Below are 17,018 nucleotides of genomic sequence, written 5' to 3' on the forward strand. Positions count from 1 at the left end.
ATATTCCCCCTGCAAGAACCCAGAGAAGTCAGAACTCTGTTTAACAGGGGAATCCTTTCCAGCACATAAATAGGAACTCTCTGAGGTAATGGGAAATAAAGATGGATTAATCTGTTCACATAAAAGCAGAAATAGCACTGCTCCTCGCTCACAAGCAGAATCCTGCCAGCTGCTTTTTCCTTCCCATCAGGTCGGAGCCTCCTGCCGCAAGTAGGAAGCGCAGGGATTAGGACATCCCCAAACCTTTTTGCTCTGCCTTGTATGTCTCTGCCATTTAACTGTGATGGGCAACGAAGTTAACCACAAAAAGATGAGGTCGCACACAGCCTCTACAACGACGAGAATGTACCCACAGATGCCCAAAACCCCTGTGTGAGGGATTTCACTTTAAAATGGTGCTGGAGAGTCAGTCTTAGTAGCAAATATGCCGTCTTTTTGGTTATCTGCAGCCAGTGGTATCAAGCGTTGCTAATGCCTACTTGTGAGAGCTTCCAAAGCTTCGCCCACGGCTGCCTTGCAGAGTTCAGTACAACACAGCCATGGTCTGCCTGCAGAAATCAAAAATACACCTTGCAGTTGGCTTCCTAATCATCAGGTACTTCCAAATTACTTACTGGGAACACTACAGGAATAAGACATTTTGTGACTAATCGCTGAATTAAATCAGTTAATTGATGCTATTCTTAAGAGAATGATTTTCTATATTAGTTTTCACAAAGATATACTGCACTAGCAGCAAGTAATGTGTGACTGCTATGGCTGTGTTAATTTCCATTGGCCTTGGGAGCTATTAACTACACACTTACAACCTCTGGGCATTACTGGAATATTAATTCTTATACAGAAAGGTTCACATTACATCAGTGGCAGCGTTAGAGGCAGAGGCGCAGACAGGGACTCAGAACTGTTACCATCTCAGAGCTGTGTGCCATGAGTTGTTAGCTCTGACAGAGCCCCTGCTGCACCAGAGCACAGCGAGTTAATGGTGAGAAGTATATTACATATGCACAAGCACTGCAGTCCTAATGAGATACTCTTCTAACTGGAAGATGCATATGTTTAAATATTTTAATTCTGGGCTGTTTCCCTTTAAATAGAATTTATTATTAATCCTGCCGGTCCCATCTATTAAAACGTCACTAATAAAGCTCTTTCATCTGCGTGCTTCTGCTGGGGGTGGGGATGACATAGGAAAGTCAGAAACGGGTTTGGGCTTGAGGTTTTACGATGCTCTCTTCTGCACCACACCACTCACGCTCTCTGACCTATTTATTCTCCTTGCATGGGCGAGAAGGGGGGTGTTTGGTTTTGCAAATACACACAGCACTGACTGAGGCTAACCGCTTGGCATCCCTGAACTGTCAGCAGCAGTAGCAAACACGGCGCTGGACGTGGAGTGGATTTTTTTGGAGAGTTTAGGCAAACACTTCTGCTAATTGATTGTCAACCAGCTGAGAACACTGTTTGCTCATTGACGGAGGAAACAATAATGTCCATAAAGAAAGCCAAGAGGGAAAGGGTGGAGTATAAATAACAAAGCAGAATACAATGGCTTTCCATTTCTGCTTTCCGCAAGCCTCCAGCCTCTCACAATTTCAATCTATTTTTCCAGCTCGGTTTTCCAAATGCTCCTATATCCCTCCTCCCCAGCCCAGCACAAACGTGCCCTTCTGAAAACCCATGGCACCACTCTCCAGCCAGCCAGAAAGAAGTCCACTGAGATCCAACGTCACTTCTCAGGAGGACTTCCTTCCCTCCTGACTTCTACGACAGCAGTAAATGATATAAATGGAAAATAAACAGTGGGCAAACTGCTTTACGTAACACTTCCTCCCTATGGAAAGGAGAAAGCCTGTTAGTCCTAATGCAGAGAAACTACATACCATTGGCATTTCTAACCCCAAACGCTGTCCTCACCCAAATCCCACTTGAGCTGGAGAAAGTCTCCTGTGATCCTCTCTATTGTTTTCCTCAGTGCCTGTCCTGCTCTTCAAAGTGGCTCTGTGCAGGGCAGCGAGTTCATTGATTTGCCAATTTCCATATGAAAAGTGCTCCCTCCGCAATGAAATTTGGCCTCTCCTGCATCAGCAGGAGCCTTGGGAGACCGATGGGATCTCCTCTGCTTCAGGAGTCATTATCACCAATAAAAAGTCTCTCCAGCAAGCTGTTCTCTGGATGACACAGACACCTGCCTTCCCTGGCCTCCTACCCTTGCATTGATTTTCACAGATGCCAGCGTTGGACTCTTCAAACAGCTCCACAGAAGATGCACAAAATGTGATGGGAGTTGCCCTTCTCAGCTGAGCTGGCTTTCAGAATTAAGGAAAGCACACAGCAGTAAATGTCGCCTTTGGAGTTATTTGTATGTTTGTTGTTGGTTTTTTCCTGTTTCTTTTTGGTTTTGGCTGTTTGTTTTTATGTTTGTTTGTTGTTGTTTTTGTTTTGTTTTGTTTTGTTTTTTGTCACATTACTGAAGGCAGCAGACCTGTCTTGGGGAGGGAGAACTGCTGACTAAGAGCCACTTTTCTACAGCTCCTTTGCTGGCTACAACTGCACTTCCAGACACTGTCACAAATGCGGGCTGTGCACGCAAATGCTTTCCAGGAGCAATAGGAAACGTGGCAGCTTCACAAGCCCTGAAAAGGTCGGTACAGCGGATGCAGAGGTTAGCCTGCAGCCCTCACCTCCCTTGCCCTGACTTGAGGCATTCATGCTGACTGCAGTTGGAGCCTGACCTCCTGGCTGGTGCTTTCACTCCACAGGGCAATTCCCTAAATATTTAACAAACAAGTTCTCCTTACCCACCTGCCAATACAGTCGGACAAACTGCTCGGGGCTTCTCAATATCTGCTCGAATAATTTGCCTCAAATGGCTATATCTATAAATTTGGACACTTTTTATACTTGTGGCTCAATTGCTTCTCATTTAGTCCTTGCACATGTGCTTGTGCATAGATGTGTAGATGCATCATTTCCTCACCCTCTCCCATACCTGAGGGAGCCAAGACCCCAAGGGATTTCTGCATTTAGCAAACTTGGACCCCACACTGGAGACGGAGAGTTGTGGCAACCCACTGGCAGAGAGGTGATGGTGCTGACACTGGCAGCATCATGTCAAAGCACGGTAAGCCTTGAGAATGAGACAAGAAGGGGTTCAAAACACAAAACTGGTAACATGTTGAATGTATCTACATCTCCCAGGGACAAAAAAAAAAAAGTGTAGAAAAAGCAGGTGTAACAGAACCGAGGAAACTGAGACAGATCGACACTGAACAAACACATTTAAGTAAATGGAGGAATTGAAAGTAGAAGTGAAGAGGAAAAGCTAGGAGGGAAAAATCAGTAATTAATGAAAGCAGTAAGTGAAAGAAGAAGAATGGAAAACTAAAAATGTGAATAAGGATCCTCTCAGCACATACTTCTTAAACACACACACACAGAAACGACCAAGCAGGTTGATTTATGTCTCCTTTCCCCCATCTATAGATTTGCTGTTTCCTTATTATTTTCTCTCATACTGCTTTATTGTTCCTTATCTCCTCTTCCTTCTCTGTTATTTCTAATTTATTGCTGTTGCACATACCTCCATCCACTTCTCCCTCCTTTCCTCCTCTCCACCTCATCCTACACACAGCCTCCTCCTGCCCCAAAGACAAGATCTCCCACTCTTGGGATGAAATTATCTTCTTGCTATACTGTTCTTCTTTTGTATTTCCTTCCCATCCTACCATATTATAGCCTCTCAATAGATGTATAACACATATCAGGCCAGCATGGTTAAATAACATAATAAAGAAGGCTACAAGAAATGAGGAAAAAAAAAAGAACTAGAAGTAAGACTAGAATAAATTTAAGAAAAAAAAAATGCTAAAAACATCAAAGCTAATAATGAGATACATCAGATAAAGGAAACCTGCCAAAGATCCCCTGAGGCCAATATACAATGGAGGTCTAAAAGTAATGCTTGAAGACAAAAAGGCCACAGCAGAAAAGCTCACCACAGGAGAGGTGAACTTCCTCACAGGGGCAAGTCCAAAGCACTGTCTCAAACTAAGGCAGCACTAAAAGAAGCTTTCGAACAAATCAACCCCAAGAACACTTACAAATCCATAGGGCCTGCCAGTATTCATCCAAAGGAAATCAAATGTGAAGCTGCAATTAGCGGCAGTATGCAACCTATCATTTAAATGAGCCTCAGCACTGGAGAAGTGGGGGATGATGAACGTGATGTTATCTGCTTCCAGCCAAAGGATATGGGGAGCGACAGACCACCAAGTCTGATTTCCACTCCAGTTAATTTGGGATAAATTGTAATACAACTAGACCTAGCACACTTCTGGAGAGCACTAATCCATCAGGGAAGAATTAACCTTGCATTTTGCAGAAAGAAGTTAGAGGGATGGATCTGTTGTTCTCTGATGGGCTCAAAAGGGACATGGTACTAAAGCCATTGAAAGCTTTTGTGAAAATCTAAATATAGCCTAGTCGGTTGCAAACACATATCCCAGAGCTGCACACCTAAATGTTCAAAAAGGCTTTTGATAAAATCCCTCACCAAAGACTTCAATTTCTTAAAGGCATCATGGAATAAGAGGAAAGGTCCTCTTGTGAATGAATCAATGCCTACTTGAAAGACAGCAAGTAAAGAGTGAACAGTTTTCATAATTGGAGAAGACTACAACCAGGGTTTCCAGGAGACGTGCACTGCCACTTGAGCTGCTTCAAATGTTCACAAAGGATCTGGAAAAGGGAGCAAACAGGGAGGCAACACATTTGCCGATGACAACGACATGAATCATGCTGCAGGAACTAAAGGGAACTACAAAATCTTGCAGAAGGATCTCACAGCACTGAAGGCTGGAAAAAAAAATGGCAGATGCAATGCACTTCTGGTACAGGCACAAGTTCAGACTGATGTCTGTAGATGAGATGTTTCCACTCACAACAGGTATCTTGGAGTTCACGTGGGCAGTGCTGTGAAAATATCAGCCAGTGCTTAGGAGTGGTCAGAAAAGGAAAGTGGAAGATTAGGAATTAATAGGAAAGGAGTAGAGAGCAACAACCAGAAAACAGCCCTATGCTACTGTGCTGCAGATGTCTCCTGAAAGGTGTACGTGGTTCTGGTCTCCTTCTCAAAAGGACATGTTACAGTTTGAAAGCACCCAGCAAAGAGTGACAAGGTGGATCAGAAGTCACTGATTTGGAAGCAGAGCAGCTTCCACATACAGAGAATTCAAAACCAGCAGACTCCAGCACAAAAGAGAGGCAGCCCTGGTGAGGGAATAGGGGAGAGGCTGGGCTGTAAAGGCATGAAAGGCACAGAAAAAATGCCAAGCTGCTGGGTTACTCCCTGCTCACTTGGAACACCAGGACTAGGTGATGTCAAACAAGGTGATCAGAATGTTCACAGCACAGAGAAGTCTTCTTGCACTCACTGTGTAATTTAAGGATGGAGCCCAGTGCACAGGATGCTATGGAAGCCAAAACTATAAATAGATTTGAAAAAGCAGTCAAAGACATTAATGGAAGAAAAGTCTATCGGTGGCTGTTACATGTAAAAAAAGCATCTGACTCCTGACTCAGGAAGTCTATAACTGGAGATTACTGCAAGCTGGGAAAGGACTGAAGGAAGCATCGCTGCTGCTGCTCCTGTTCTCACACTGCTTTTCTAGGCATCTGCAGCTGGCTGCTCTCAGAGGCAGGACACAGCACCGGGTGACCCAGCAGGAACACACCTACGTTCTTGCCTTCTCCTCAAAAGTCTGGGGCAGATCTCCCTGCTAGAACCGTCCCCAAAAGAGCTGAGCTGAAGAGCAAGCTGGCTCAACCCTAGCCAACAAATCCCCAGTTCAGGGCAAGGTGCAAGCTCTGGCTTAGTACTGCACTGAGGCAGCGGCACAGTCTCTGAATTTGATCTGTCTTGCAGAAGTCCACCCTGCTTTGAATGGAGGCAGGATGGACACAAGCCTATTTGCATCCAATCAGGCAGATGAAACCTTTGCTTTCTCTTCTGTGACAGACCCCCGGACACACCGTACCATCCCCAGAGTGCTCCCCAGTGCGAGATGCCTCCTCTCCTCCTCCAGCTTGACTTCATCTCTTAAACCCAAGTGACCACAACTGCGTGCTACGTGACACCAGACGATGCCTGAAACACAACGCATGGAATTGCCATCTGCCCACCCCCCTTTCTACAAGAGAAAGCGATCCAATTTGGAAAGCCGTCTGCCTTTCCTGCGAGTGGCCACCGCTCACGTGGCGGACTGGAACCAAGGCCTAATGGCTTGGACTGGGACCACGTTCAGCACGGAGCTGCGAGAGCCCAGAGCAGTCACCATGGCTTCGAGTGTTTGAACAGCAAACAGTGCTTCGGGGAGAGGGGCAATGAATCACGCTGGAGTGAAGAAAACCCTGCTCCAGCTTTTATTTTTTGTTTAATTCCCACTAACAGAGCTCCAACCGCTTCAACAATGCGTCCTGAAGACTGAAGAGCACACATAAAAAGTAATTTCATACTCCTCAGCGCCGAGTAAATTAAACTTTGCTCTGGCCAATAAGTTAGAAAATAAAGCTAAGCAACCGGGGTGCAAATCACCTGTGTTTCTACAATTACCTCACAATTAGACAACTGCTGAAAGCAGCTGGAGGCAAATGCAATACATTTCCTAGCAAAACACAAAATGAAACAGTCTGTTTCGATGCAAAAAATATATATAAATGAGGTTGTAAAGAGAGCTGTTTGGCAAAGAGTAATCAAATAAAATGAAATATGGTACATTAAGCTTGGCACTTTGTTGCATTTCATTTTTGTCGTTAAGAACATTGCTAAGGAAAATTCGATATATTCAATAGTGTTACTACGGTGTTTTGTAGGGTTGCAGCAAAATTCTGCTACGTCTTTAAAAAGAAAGCGTTACATTATTGGTAAATCTACAGAACTGAAGTTATTTAAAAACAGAGTGTCTTAAAAGTGCTGTTGCTAGAACCAAAGTTTGTGCGTACACATCTAAAGTGCTGACACCAGTTTCTGCACAGTTGCCAGAAAACAGAAAGTAGATGATGATGTTCTTTTCCTTTTTTTGTTTTCCAATATATAAAAATCAAAATATTAATCACACCAATGCTTTAATAGCAGGACCAGTCCTTGAGCAAACTATTTACTCCATGCAACAAACACGTACAACTTATTTGAAACAATACAAAAACGCAAGTATTTTCACATGGCTGCTCATACCTGAAAAGGGACTCTCTTGAGAGCCAGATTTCATTCTGTTTCACGGTCTTCCAAGAGAATAGCAGCAGCAGTAAAGCGAAGAGGGTCAAAACAGTAATTCTCCACTTATTTAACCATGTAGACAGCTTCTTCAGACCATGGACAAAAAGGATGCAGTATCCCATACTGGAAAAAAGAAAAAAAGAAGAAACTGAAAAGGTACAGTTGTATTCTGGTACTCTGGTTTAGACACAAGACCATTCAGTATTGCATTTATTATATGATTAAAGTTCGGGTTGTGTTTTTTTTTTTTTTTTTTTTTTTGACTAATTATGTTTTCCAGGATAACAAACTCAAATTCAGCAGCGTTTTTCCTCAAGTCACTACACAATTTCCCAATTAATCTAAATGACAGCCCCAGATGCCAGAAGTGTAGCAGTGTACATAATACCACGCGGCATAATGGTAGCTTACCCCACTCTGCGGAAGGCAGCTGCTTTTCCGAACAGAGAGCTAGGGAAGCCTAACGTAATAACAGTCATACTGAGTGCTACCAACGCGGTTTGCAAGTGAAAAGCATTACAGCACAATGAATTCTCTGAACAACCCCACTGGTGGTTGCTATTAATGCTGGTCTGCAAATGATGAAACCGAGGAAGGGGAACGAGGGTTTTGCCCAGAGCTGCGGCAGGAGGGGCTGTCAGGGGCCACCCCAAGAGGTAGGAGCCCACGCTGGGGTCTTGCATGTGGCTCACTGCTCCCTCTCCCCATGCCAGGACTTTATGGGAACTGATCTGGGGTTGTTCATAATTTGTGGTCCCCTACAAGCCGCATGTGGTCCCAGTCTGGTAAAGGACAAGGGAGGACGCTGCTGGGTGACCCCGCTGCCTCTGCGAGAGGTAATGACACCAGCCATGCCCATCATGTCCGTGTGCTCCAAAAGGCTTGCTGATGGCAAATAATGAGGGCAGGGATTCACCTGACAGCAGCATAACTGCAGTTCAGCTCTCGGCTGATACAGCCAGTGACCATAAATTCACGCACTTCACTCGGGCAGTGAATTACTGCACCTCAACCTCGTACTGCAGCTGTGCAATTTTTTAATTTATTAAAATCCTGCAAAATAATGGTATTAACAACAATGAGGGGAGCAGTAGCCAACGATGAAGTTTTTCATTTGATACGTGTGATTACTACAAGATAACCTGAGCAGAAACTGGTTATATACAGCTATACTGTAGTATAACTTTAGACCCGTAATTATTTATTACTCAACTGAAATAGTTTATTCTTCCAGTGACCCCCCAATGAATTGGAAGTGGAGTGCTTTTGGTTGCTTTACTACGTATACTGCTTAGCATTTTTTACGAACTTCCATTTCTATTGCCTGACAGATTTCATTAGCTTATCTGCAACTATTTAATGCAAAGTACCACATATTGGACTACAGCTTGATATACCCTCGCTAGATAAAGATTTAGCTTCAGGCTGAAAAGCTATCTTTGTCCCAGCAGCCCCCTCTGAAGAACAGAGGGAGCAGAAGGATTTGGAAAAATACTTAGGGATGATGGATTCACTGGGTCAGAAGAGCAGCCTTCCCAGGCTCTGCCACTCCTTGAATCCCAGCTGAATCCCACACCTGGGCCCAGGGAGGCTGGCAGCAGAGCTCGCACCCGCTCTAGCCGGAGCTCTGCACGCTTTTTGTGGACTGTACATAGAGGCCTGAGCAGCTTCCAGGTGGGACTGCTACAAGGGTAGAGAAACTAAGAGCACAGTTCCCCACTCAGAGGTAACATCGCAAGCAAGCAGGTGACATGGCAAAAGTCTATCTGGAAATCAGAAAAGGAAAAATGTCTCGTCTTCAAGGAGCTGTGAACGTGCTTCCTTGCACAGTTTCTCTGCCCCCACGAAGAGCCAGGCACGATGTTCCACACAGCTAAAATGCTAAATGCAGAGGGACGATAATTCTTGCTCTTACTGAGCACACTTTCACACGCTGATCAGTTTGTACAGCCTCTGTTGCATGAACTGATCAGCACCAGGCAGCGGTGCCATCCCTGGCAAGGTACAAGTGTCATATAGGACCCTGGGTGAAGTACAGACATCAGGGACAAATCTACAAACCATCTATTCTAGCGCTCAATCAAACTTTTTCATCAGTTTACAGTTTCCCCATTTTTCAGAAGCGGTTATCAACCCTTATTTTCACGTAGCTATGCTTGCATTTTGCTGCAACCCATTTCTTATGTCACTTGCAGTGTTTTTTTCCATGAATTCTTCTGCACACATATGTTTATTGCACCTACATTAATTGCAAGCAGACATTTAGAGCTACAAACTGGGATGCTGGTGCCAAACAACCCAGCCTTTATAGCTGTTGAACCCTACTTTAAAACCTCTGAAAAGCTAATCTCGGTAATAAGCCCTCCCTTTCCAATAAGAAACGCCTCAAAAACCTGCAGACTGTTTTCACTCTGTTATTTAGCCTTTCAGCAATTTAATCCTTCCCTTGGAATTAATTATCTGACATAAACATTATTTAATTGCTTTAGCACAAAGCTGTTTTCAAAGGACATTCCCTACACCTTCACATATTTAAGAACGGGCCTTTTCAAACATAATGGTGAACGCGTCCAGAAAACAAAATATGCAAACGTCAGTGTCTTGGTATTTATATCAAACCCTGCCCCAGCTGCTGGGAATTTCAGCCTCAGCAGCACAGCCAGAGGAAAGGTGCTGCTTCCAGGGGCTATTTTCTAACATCTGCGACATTTCCACAGTAGTTGCACATTGATGCTGGATCCTACAGGGAAATAAGGCTCCATCTCAGACTGCATTTACCCTCTGAGATGCACAGAGTGCTGTACTGCAGGTACACAGCAGTGCCCAGCTCCTAAATGGCACTTTGCAAGGGAGACCCTCTGCAATTTTCCTCATTTTACAAAGCAAGGGCCCGAAACATGTGGCAATGAAGCAGTTTGCTCTGCTGACAGGCAGGAAGGAAGCTGGAAAAGGATGAGAGAGTGTGAAGTAGGTAAATACCTTTATTTTCGGAATCTGCTAAGTTTTATTAAAACTTCAGACCATTCTCTGTCTCAGATCATCAAGGAAAGGCTGGGGAGGATGTGGCTGCATTGCCTTGTCAGGCAGGGGCCCTTCAGAGCAGATGTCATCTCCACATGGCTTTTTCTCTGACATGGCCTTTTCAGCCCCATCTTCTGGCTGAGGGTGGATGTCACCTTCCTGACTGCAGGTCTCTTGCAGACCCTGAGGTTACAGAAAGCACTCACCCCTTTCCTGCCAGGGAAGCATTTTCATTTGCGATTTCTATGCCACAAATTGTTTGCAAAACAACACCTGTATGCAACTTGCCCAAATCGATTAACCTTAGTACTTTTTGCACCTCTCTTTACTTTTCTTCCCTGACACCAAAAATTACGGTGAAACTGGGGCAAATCCAGACCACTCCCCCAAATTCACTGTTCTGGGCTGAACAAAACACAAAGGTGTCTACATCAATGTGCTACGCATTCCTCAAAAGAACCATAATTATATTACTACTGTTTCATTTCCCCACTTACTACTGTTACTCTACAACCCACTTGTTTCACACCAGACTAAACAATCCCGGTACAGCAATTAGCTTCTGCACACAGCCCAGGATCACTCATCCTATGAGTTTTAAGCAAGTTGGTAGCGGTCCAGGCAGAGGTGTGGTGGTAGAAAGAGCACATACAAGTGAGACTGCACTTACCTGATTAAAGTAATTTGCCAAGTGACTCTTTAAGACACTTCCTATGTAGTTAACTCTGCCATAACCCTGCCAACACCTACAAACATATACATTGCTTCAAATACATTAGCTTTTCTCCTCAGAGTGCTAGGGGACTCAACTCCATACCAAAAATTATGCTAGCTCTCTGGGAAATACTACATTCTAGATATCTTCACAGCTATCTGCATATGTAGCAGTAGAATTTGTTTGAGGTGGGGATTTTTTGTTAACTGTAGCATTTCCTAGGGAGCTAAGGGAGCCATTTCTCTTTGAAAAGTTTTTGTCCTGGCATTGTCATCCCCTGTCATACCAGCACCTTTCTAATATAACATGTAGTCAAAACAAAGCAATGGAAAACAAGCAAAATCCCCAACCCGTTACTATTTTTAAGTATATTTTCCACTGGATTATTGTAAAACTGCTTATGCTTTTTCGTTCTTCTTCCATAGAATAGGGAACAACTTGCTACAGCAGCTGTCCCCCACTGAGCAAAGTCTGTGACAGATCAGCTCTGCGGTTAGATTCAAGGCAGGACCCGAGGAACAGGTAACACAGGAAGCTTTAGCACAGGCTCACAATGAGAATACTTATTACAGAAGAACCTGTGGCTTCAGAAATTCAATGATGCTGCAGGAGAGCTCCCACAAGAGGTTCCTGCTTGGCACACAGACCCCCGGGTTTCATAATTCCTCAGGTTTTGGACTCTTACTGTACAGAAGCGGTACCTTGGTAAGGCCCTGAATTACAATGAGGGCAGAGCTGCACTTGGTAGGCAAACTCTGTGCACCACTTCCAAGTGTTTCTGGCAGATGGCACACAGGGAGCTGTGCAATGGCAGGTTTTTGTCCATAATTTCTGCAGCTTGTTAATATTGTTCCACCTGCAAAGAAGTGAGAGGAGGCACAAACAGATGGGAATGAGGTGGCACGCAGACCCCATCTCCCACGGTGCGCTACACATAATGCCCAATTAAAACAAGCCAAAACAGCAGATAATTAATATTTGCAAACACTTCTTCAGCAATTAGATCACAAATTCAACCTTTTCTTTGGCCATTATGGCTCCTTTCCCCAGCCGAAGCTGTTACTGCTGATGCTTACGCCGTTATTCCTCTATCCCGATTTGGACGTGGCACCTCATTTTTCATTAAGAAGTCAAGAGCGGCTTCGCTGCACTTGGCTGTTGGCGACGGTGTCTCACCGGAGACACGCTGTGGTTAGCGCTGCAGCCCAGGCTTGCTGGCGTGCTCTGCTGCAGCAATCTGCCCGCGCTGGAAACCATCTTACCTCCTCCTCTGGGAAGCGTGGGGAGCCCTCCTGCTGTAAAACGCTCCCGAAAGCCGAGGCGTGTTTTAGTCACACATTTGACTGTATTTTCCGAACTGTGAGCTCGCACAGCACAGTTTTGCACTCCAGCGAGGAGCGCGTGGGCAGCACAGGCTGAGCTGCAGGAAGGAGGCACGGTGAGCGATGCGATGCCAGCGCTCAGCTGCCTCCTGGGAGCCAGGGCAGCGGCACTAACCTCCTCTGGCCAACCAAGGCATACCCAGGTGGGAAAAAGACATGGAAAAGATACCTTCCTCTCATTTTTTAAGGCCTATTTTGAGGATGTCAAGTCTCGTGGGGTCGTTGTTTGCTTTTTTTTTTTAAACTGATTTAATCTCAGTCACGTGCACGCAAGCTTGGAGTAAACCCACTGATCTGAGAGCAGTTACTCTGGAGCTCAGCTCAGATAAGAATCCAGATGCATGCATATATAGCAGAGCAGCTAGGAAAAGGGCTGCCTGAAAGCTGCCTGTCAAAGCATGGAAGAAATACTGCTCCATTCAGGGGCTGTTAATGCAACGAAAGGGATTATCTCAAAACTATACTGAGACCAGAAAATGCACTTGGCTTTGACATTTCACCCCGGAGGCTCTTTCTGGGCTGCAAACCTCCTTCTTGATTTCCAGCACTTATTTCAGATTACTCCCTTTTCCTCCATAAAAACTAACCCTCACGTTCAAGCTGCTCAGAAGCAAGTTTAACCCTTGCATGCATCGCTTAATTTAAGCACATACATGTACTTTGCTGTTCCTGCCCCTTCAGGATTGCAGAGCACAGCCCAGAGAAAGATGCTGGCTGCTGTCAGATCCAAACGCTGAAAGCAAACATTTGAATATCTTGGTTTTAAACTCCCCCACAAGCTTTCTAGCCCCAGCCCCAAACGCAAGTTCCCAGGCCCAACATGCTTTCCTCGCTCCCAGCCAAAGCTGCTCCAGCCCTGTAGCCTGAGCTGAGGAAACGCTGAGAGGAAGAGCCAAAGTCATTTGAAATGCAGCTCGCAGGCCGGGCTGTTGCTGCAGGGGAAAAAGCTTGAAAGGCAGTTCATCCCTGTTAAACTAAATGACTGTGCTCACACTTCTCTAATGGGGAATAATTGATGGCAAAAAGCACCCTTGGCATGACGTTTGGGCTGTTCCTGCCTCATGCAGTCAGATGTGGCGGGGAGCACTGGCAAAAACAAGCAGAGAGTTGCTCTTTCTGCCCCAAAACAGTGCTTGCAGCCACAGAGCTCCAGCGTGAGCAGCACTGGTTGGGCAGCAAAGATGCTGCTTAATGAAAAATGTCAAGTTTTCCAAGGCTGGAGCTGTTTAGGGCCAGAATAAAATTTAGACTTAAAAAAAATGTTTTTGTCTGCAAGATCAGTGCATGTTAGCTTGCACCTGGTTCACCCAAAATAGCTGGAAAATCAAAAGGGGGGGGGGGCACTCCTTGCGACCTGCATCACCCAAACTCATATCTCTGTGCCAGGTCAGGCTGAAGGCTGGGGATGCAGCAAGTGAGTCCACTTGTAGGGCTCCAAGTCTGGAGACCCCAAAAGTCTCCAGCTACCAAAGCCCATGTGCTGACCAGGAATGGCCACACTACTGGGGCAAGCGTATTCTAGCATTTTGGAGAACTTATCTTGGTACTCGTACCAAGCTTACTGCTCAGTCAAAATTTTCTCTTGCAGCTGGTACAAGGCTAGCTTAAATTCAGTGACCTATCTATAGGCTGGCTAATTTGATAGAATACAAACATAAGCCTGGATCAGGTCTGAATCAAACAGCTCTTCACTCACTGACCTGGCAGAGTGTAGGTCCAGTGCTAACAATCCTGGAAAAATGCTGGCACGTAGCAGATGGGCTATGATCTCCCAGCTCTCAGACAAGTACCTCTGCTGCCCTGAAAGAAGCAATTCTGGGCCACATCCATCCAAGTCTCCATTCCTGTCACTCATCCTTTTACCTGTCAAGTCCACCTTGGGTGGTCAGTGTGCATTGGCAAAAATTTTTACATTAACCAAAATGTCCTACTTTCCGTGGGAGAATATTGTGTCAAAACTTTCTCAATCAGTCAGGACTAAGGAGGAAAAACCTCTTTCAACTGATAACAGTAGCTAGTTAACCCCGTTTTAAGTGAAAGAGATAAAATAAGTACTTTGAGGAAAGGGCAAGATGACCCAGGCCTTGAAGATGTCTAATGGATGATTAACTGAGGAACTGCTAATTAGGAAGAACATTATGTTGACATTCTTGAGGGAAACATCCTGGCTGTGCCCTTGAATACATCACCAGTCAACATAATATGAATAGTTGGCTGAAACACAAAGATGAGAAGTATTCTAATGTGACCTAACTGTGAACTATCTTCATCATAATAGTAAAAATCACACCCCTAACCCGGGAGACCCTGGCCCAAGAGGGGATCCTTCCTCCCTGAGGATGTGCAGAATGATCCTGGTATGTCAGCAGGGTGGTGATTAGGTAACCAGTGGAAGCCTAGGGGAGCATACAAACATGTAAATGTATTGATAAGGTATTATATATAAAGAGTGGCTTGGAAAGCCAAAATGGGTGCCAGTTTGGTGGGAAACCACTTGGTACCCACAAAACTGTTCTGCTTTGGGAAGCAGAAGGACCTGCAGTATTGCCGTTTTTTGTAAAGGTACCATTTTTTGTCTTCTGACTTAATAAATTGGAAAGAGTCAGCCAGTTCCTACTGAGAAAATCCTGAGAAGGTATACGGAATATTTCAAACGATTGTGCTTAAACACAATCCTGACTGGAAAGATATGCAGGTTTTGTTAAATGCCCTCCTTCTCCAGAAGAGTGACTGCTGGTGGTGGAGAAAGCTAACAAGGAAAATAGGAGGATTAATGCAAGGGAAAGGCCGGAGCTGTAATGCCAGAACAAGAACCTCCCTGGGATCTGAATACAGATGGAGGTAAAATGCTTGTAAAACAGTATCAGCAGGTAATTTTGTATGGAATTAAACACAGAATAAGAAAGCCTAGGAACATTTCTAAATTATACCAAGTAACTCAGGGTGCTCCTAATGAGGAAACATCAGTATTTTATGAAAGATGATGTGAAGTAGCTAGGAAACAGGCAGATTTAAATCCTGATGCTAAGGCAAAGTAACATTTAATATGCCATTTATAGTGCAATCAGCCCCTGATATCTTGAAGTAGTTGCAGAGAGTAGATGGAGTTTCATGAATGCCTATTTCTCAATTAACTGAGAAAGCTTATAAGGTATGGAATAATCGAAATTAAGCAGAAAGGGAGAGAAGACAAAAAGAGAAACAAGAAAGAAAAAATGCAAACAAGTGTGCTTGCAACAGCTGTGGTTCAAGCCCAAATGTTGTCATGTGGTACGGAATTTCAAAAAGAAGGAAGAGGCAGAATGGTGGGAAATCGAGGCAGAGGAAGAGGGCGAGGGAGATATATAACATCTCTCCCTCATCCATATGACTCACTGAGATTAAATCAGCATGTATATTGTCAGGAGGGGCATTGGGAGAACTGAACTAATCCAGAGAGCCAAAATGAACAAGTGTTCCTGAAGAGGACTTGTTAATGATTGGCATGGAAGAATCAGATTGAAGGAGACTGGGCACAGAACTATCTGGTACCCCAGCAGAGCCCCCATTTCCAGTATAGTTGGGGAATTAAATTGTAAATTTTGAACTGTAACTTTTTTAGTAGATACAGGAGGCACTTATTCAGCAGTAAAGCTGCAAGGGACCACTGAGTAAATTCTCTGTGCCAGTGACTGGGGCCATGGGAAAGTAAGAGGTTAAATCCTTTTTGCAACCAATTACACGTGAAATTGAGAAATGAGTTTTGACTTGCAAATCTTTATACTTGTCAGAATGTCCATTGCTTCTGTTAGGACAAGACATATTAAATAAACTGCGTGCTGAGATAAATTTTGAGAAAGGAAAAAATCCAAGTACATATTGATGAAAATAATGCCTGGCAGGCACAAGTATATTTGTTACATGGAAACTGAAGAATCACCTACCAACTCCAATCAAGGATACAGTAGTATCATTTGTGTGGGCAACCAGGAAACCTGGGAGAGCAAAGTCAGTGGGACCAGAAAAAGCAGAACTCAAGCCAAGAGCAAAACTAGTAAGGAAAAACAATACAAATAAAACTAGATAAAAAATAATAACAATTAAAAAAAATGGAGCACTGATGGAGGCAGTTACATGGTGCACAGAGAGAGAAAAAAAGGATATGCAGTGGTGACATTAACCGAAGAAAGTAGGAATATTTCCATATAATATCTCTGCACAAAAAGGTGAATTAATAGCACTCGCAAGAGCTCTGGAGTTGGCCAAAGAGGAATGAGTGAATACCCAAACAGGTTTAAAGTATGCTTTTGGAGTGACACATGCACTTGGTGCTATGTGGAAGGAGACTGCACTGTTGTCTCACAAGGCATCCTGGTTAAATATGGGAATGAGATTTTGAAACTACTTGAGGGTGTACAGAAGCCCAAAGAAGTATCAGCGATACACTGCAAAGTGCATTGAAGTGGCAGTTCAGACACCGTAAGAGGAAAACGAAAAGCAGACAAGGCAGCTAAGCAAGCAGCTTCAGTTAGCACTATAAATCTTTTATTACCTACCAGAAAGACGTCGATAATGACACTAGAAAATACAAAAAAAAGGAAATTAAACTGGCCGAATTATTAAAGTGTTAAAAATTCAAATGGAT

The 17,018-nt window shown here is 44.3% G+C and overlaps 1 protein-coding gene across 1 annotated transcript in view; it reads right to left on the bottom strand.

Moving 5' to 3' along the window:
• Window positions 1–17,018, bottom strand: part of TMTC1 (transmembrane O-mannosyltransferase targeting cadherins 1) — a 148,193-nt gene that overhangs the window by 41,054 nt on the left and 90,121 nt on the right. Inside the window, exon 10 of the mRNA XM_084528443.1 lies at window positions 7,235–7,399. Within this exon, the coding sequence (XP_084384569.1) occupies window positions 7,235–7,399 (165 nt within the window). The remainder of the gene's footprint in view (window positions 1–7,234; window positions 7,400–17,018) is intronic.

The sequence above is a fragment of the Aythya ferina genome (genome assembly GCF_964211825.1).
Source record: "Aythya ferina genome assembly, chromosome: 1".
NCBI lineage: Eukaryota > Metazoa > Chordata > Aves > Anseriformes > Anatidae > Aythya > Aythya ferina.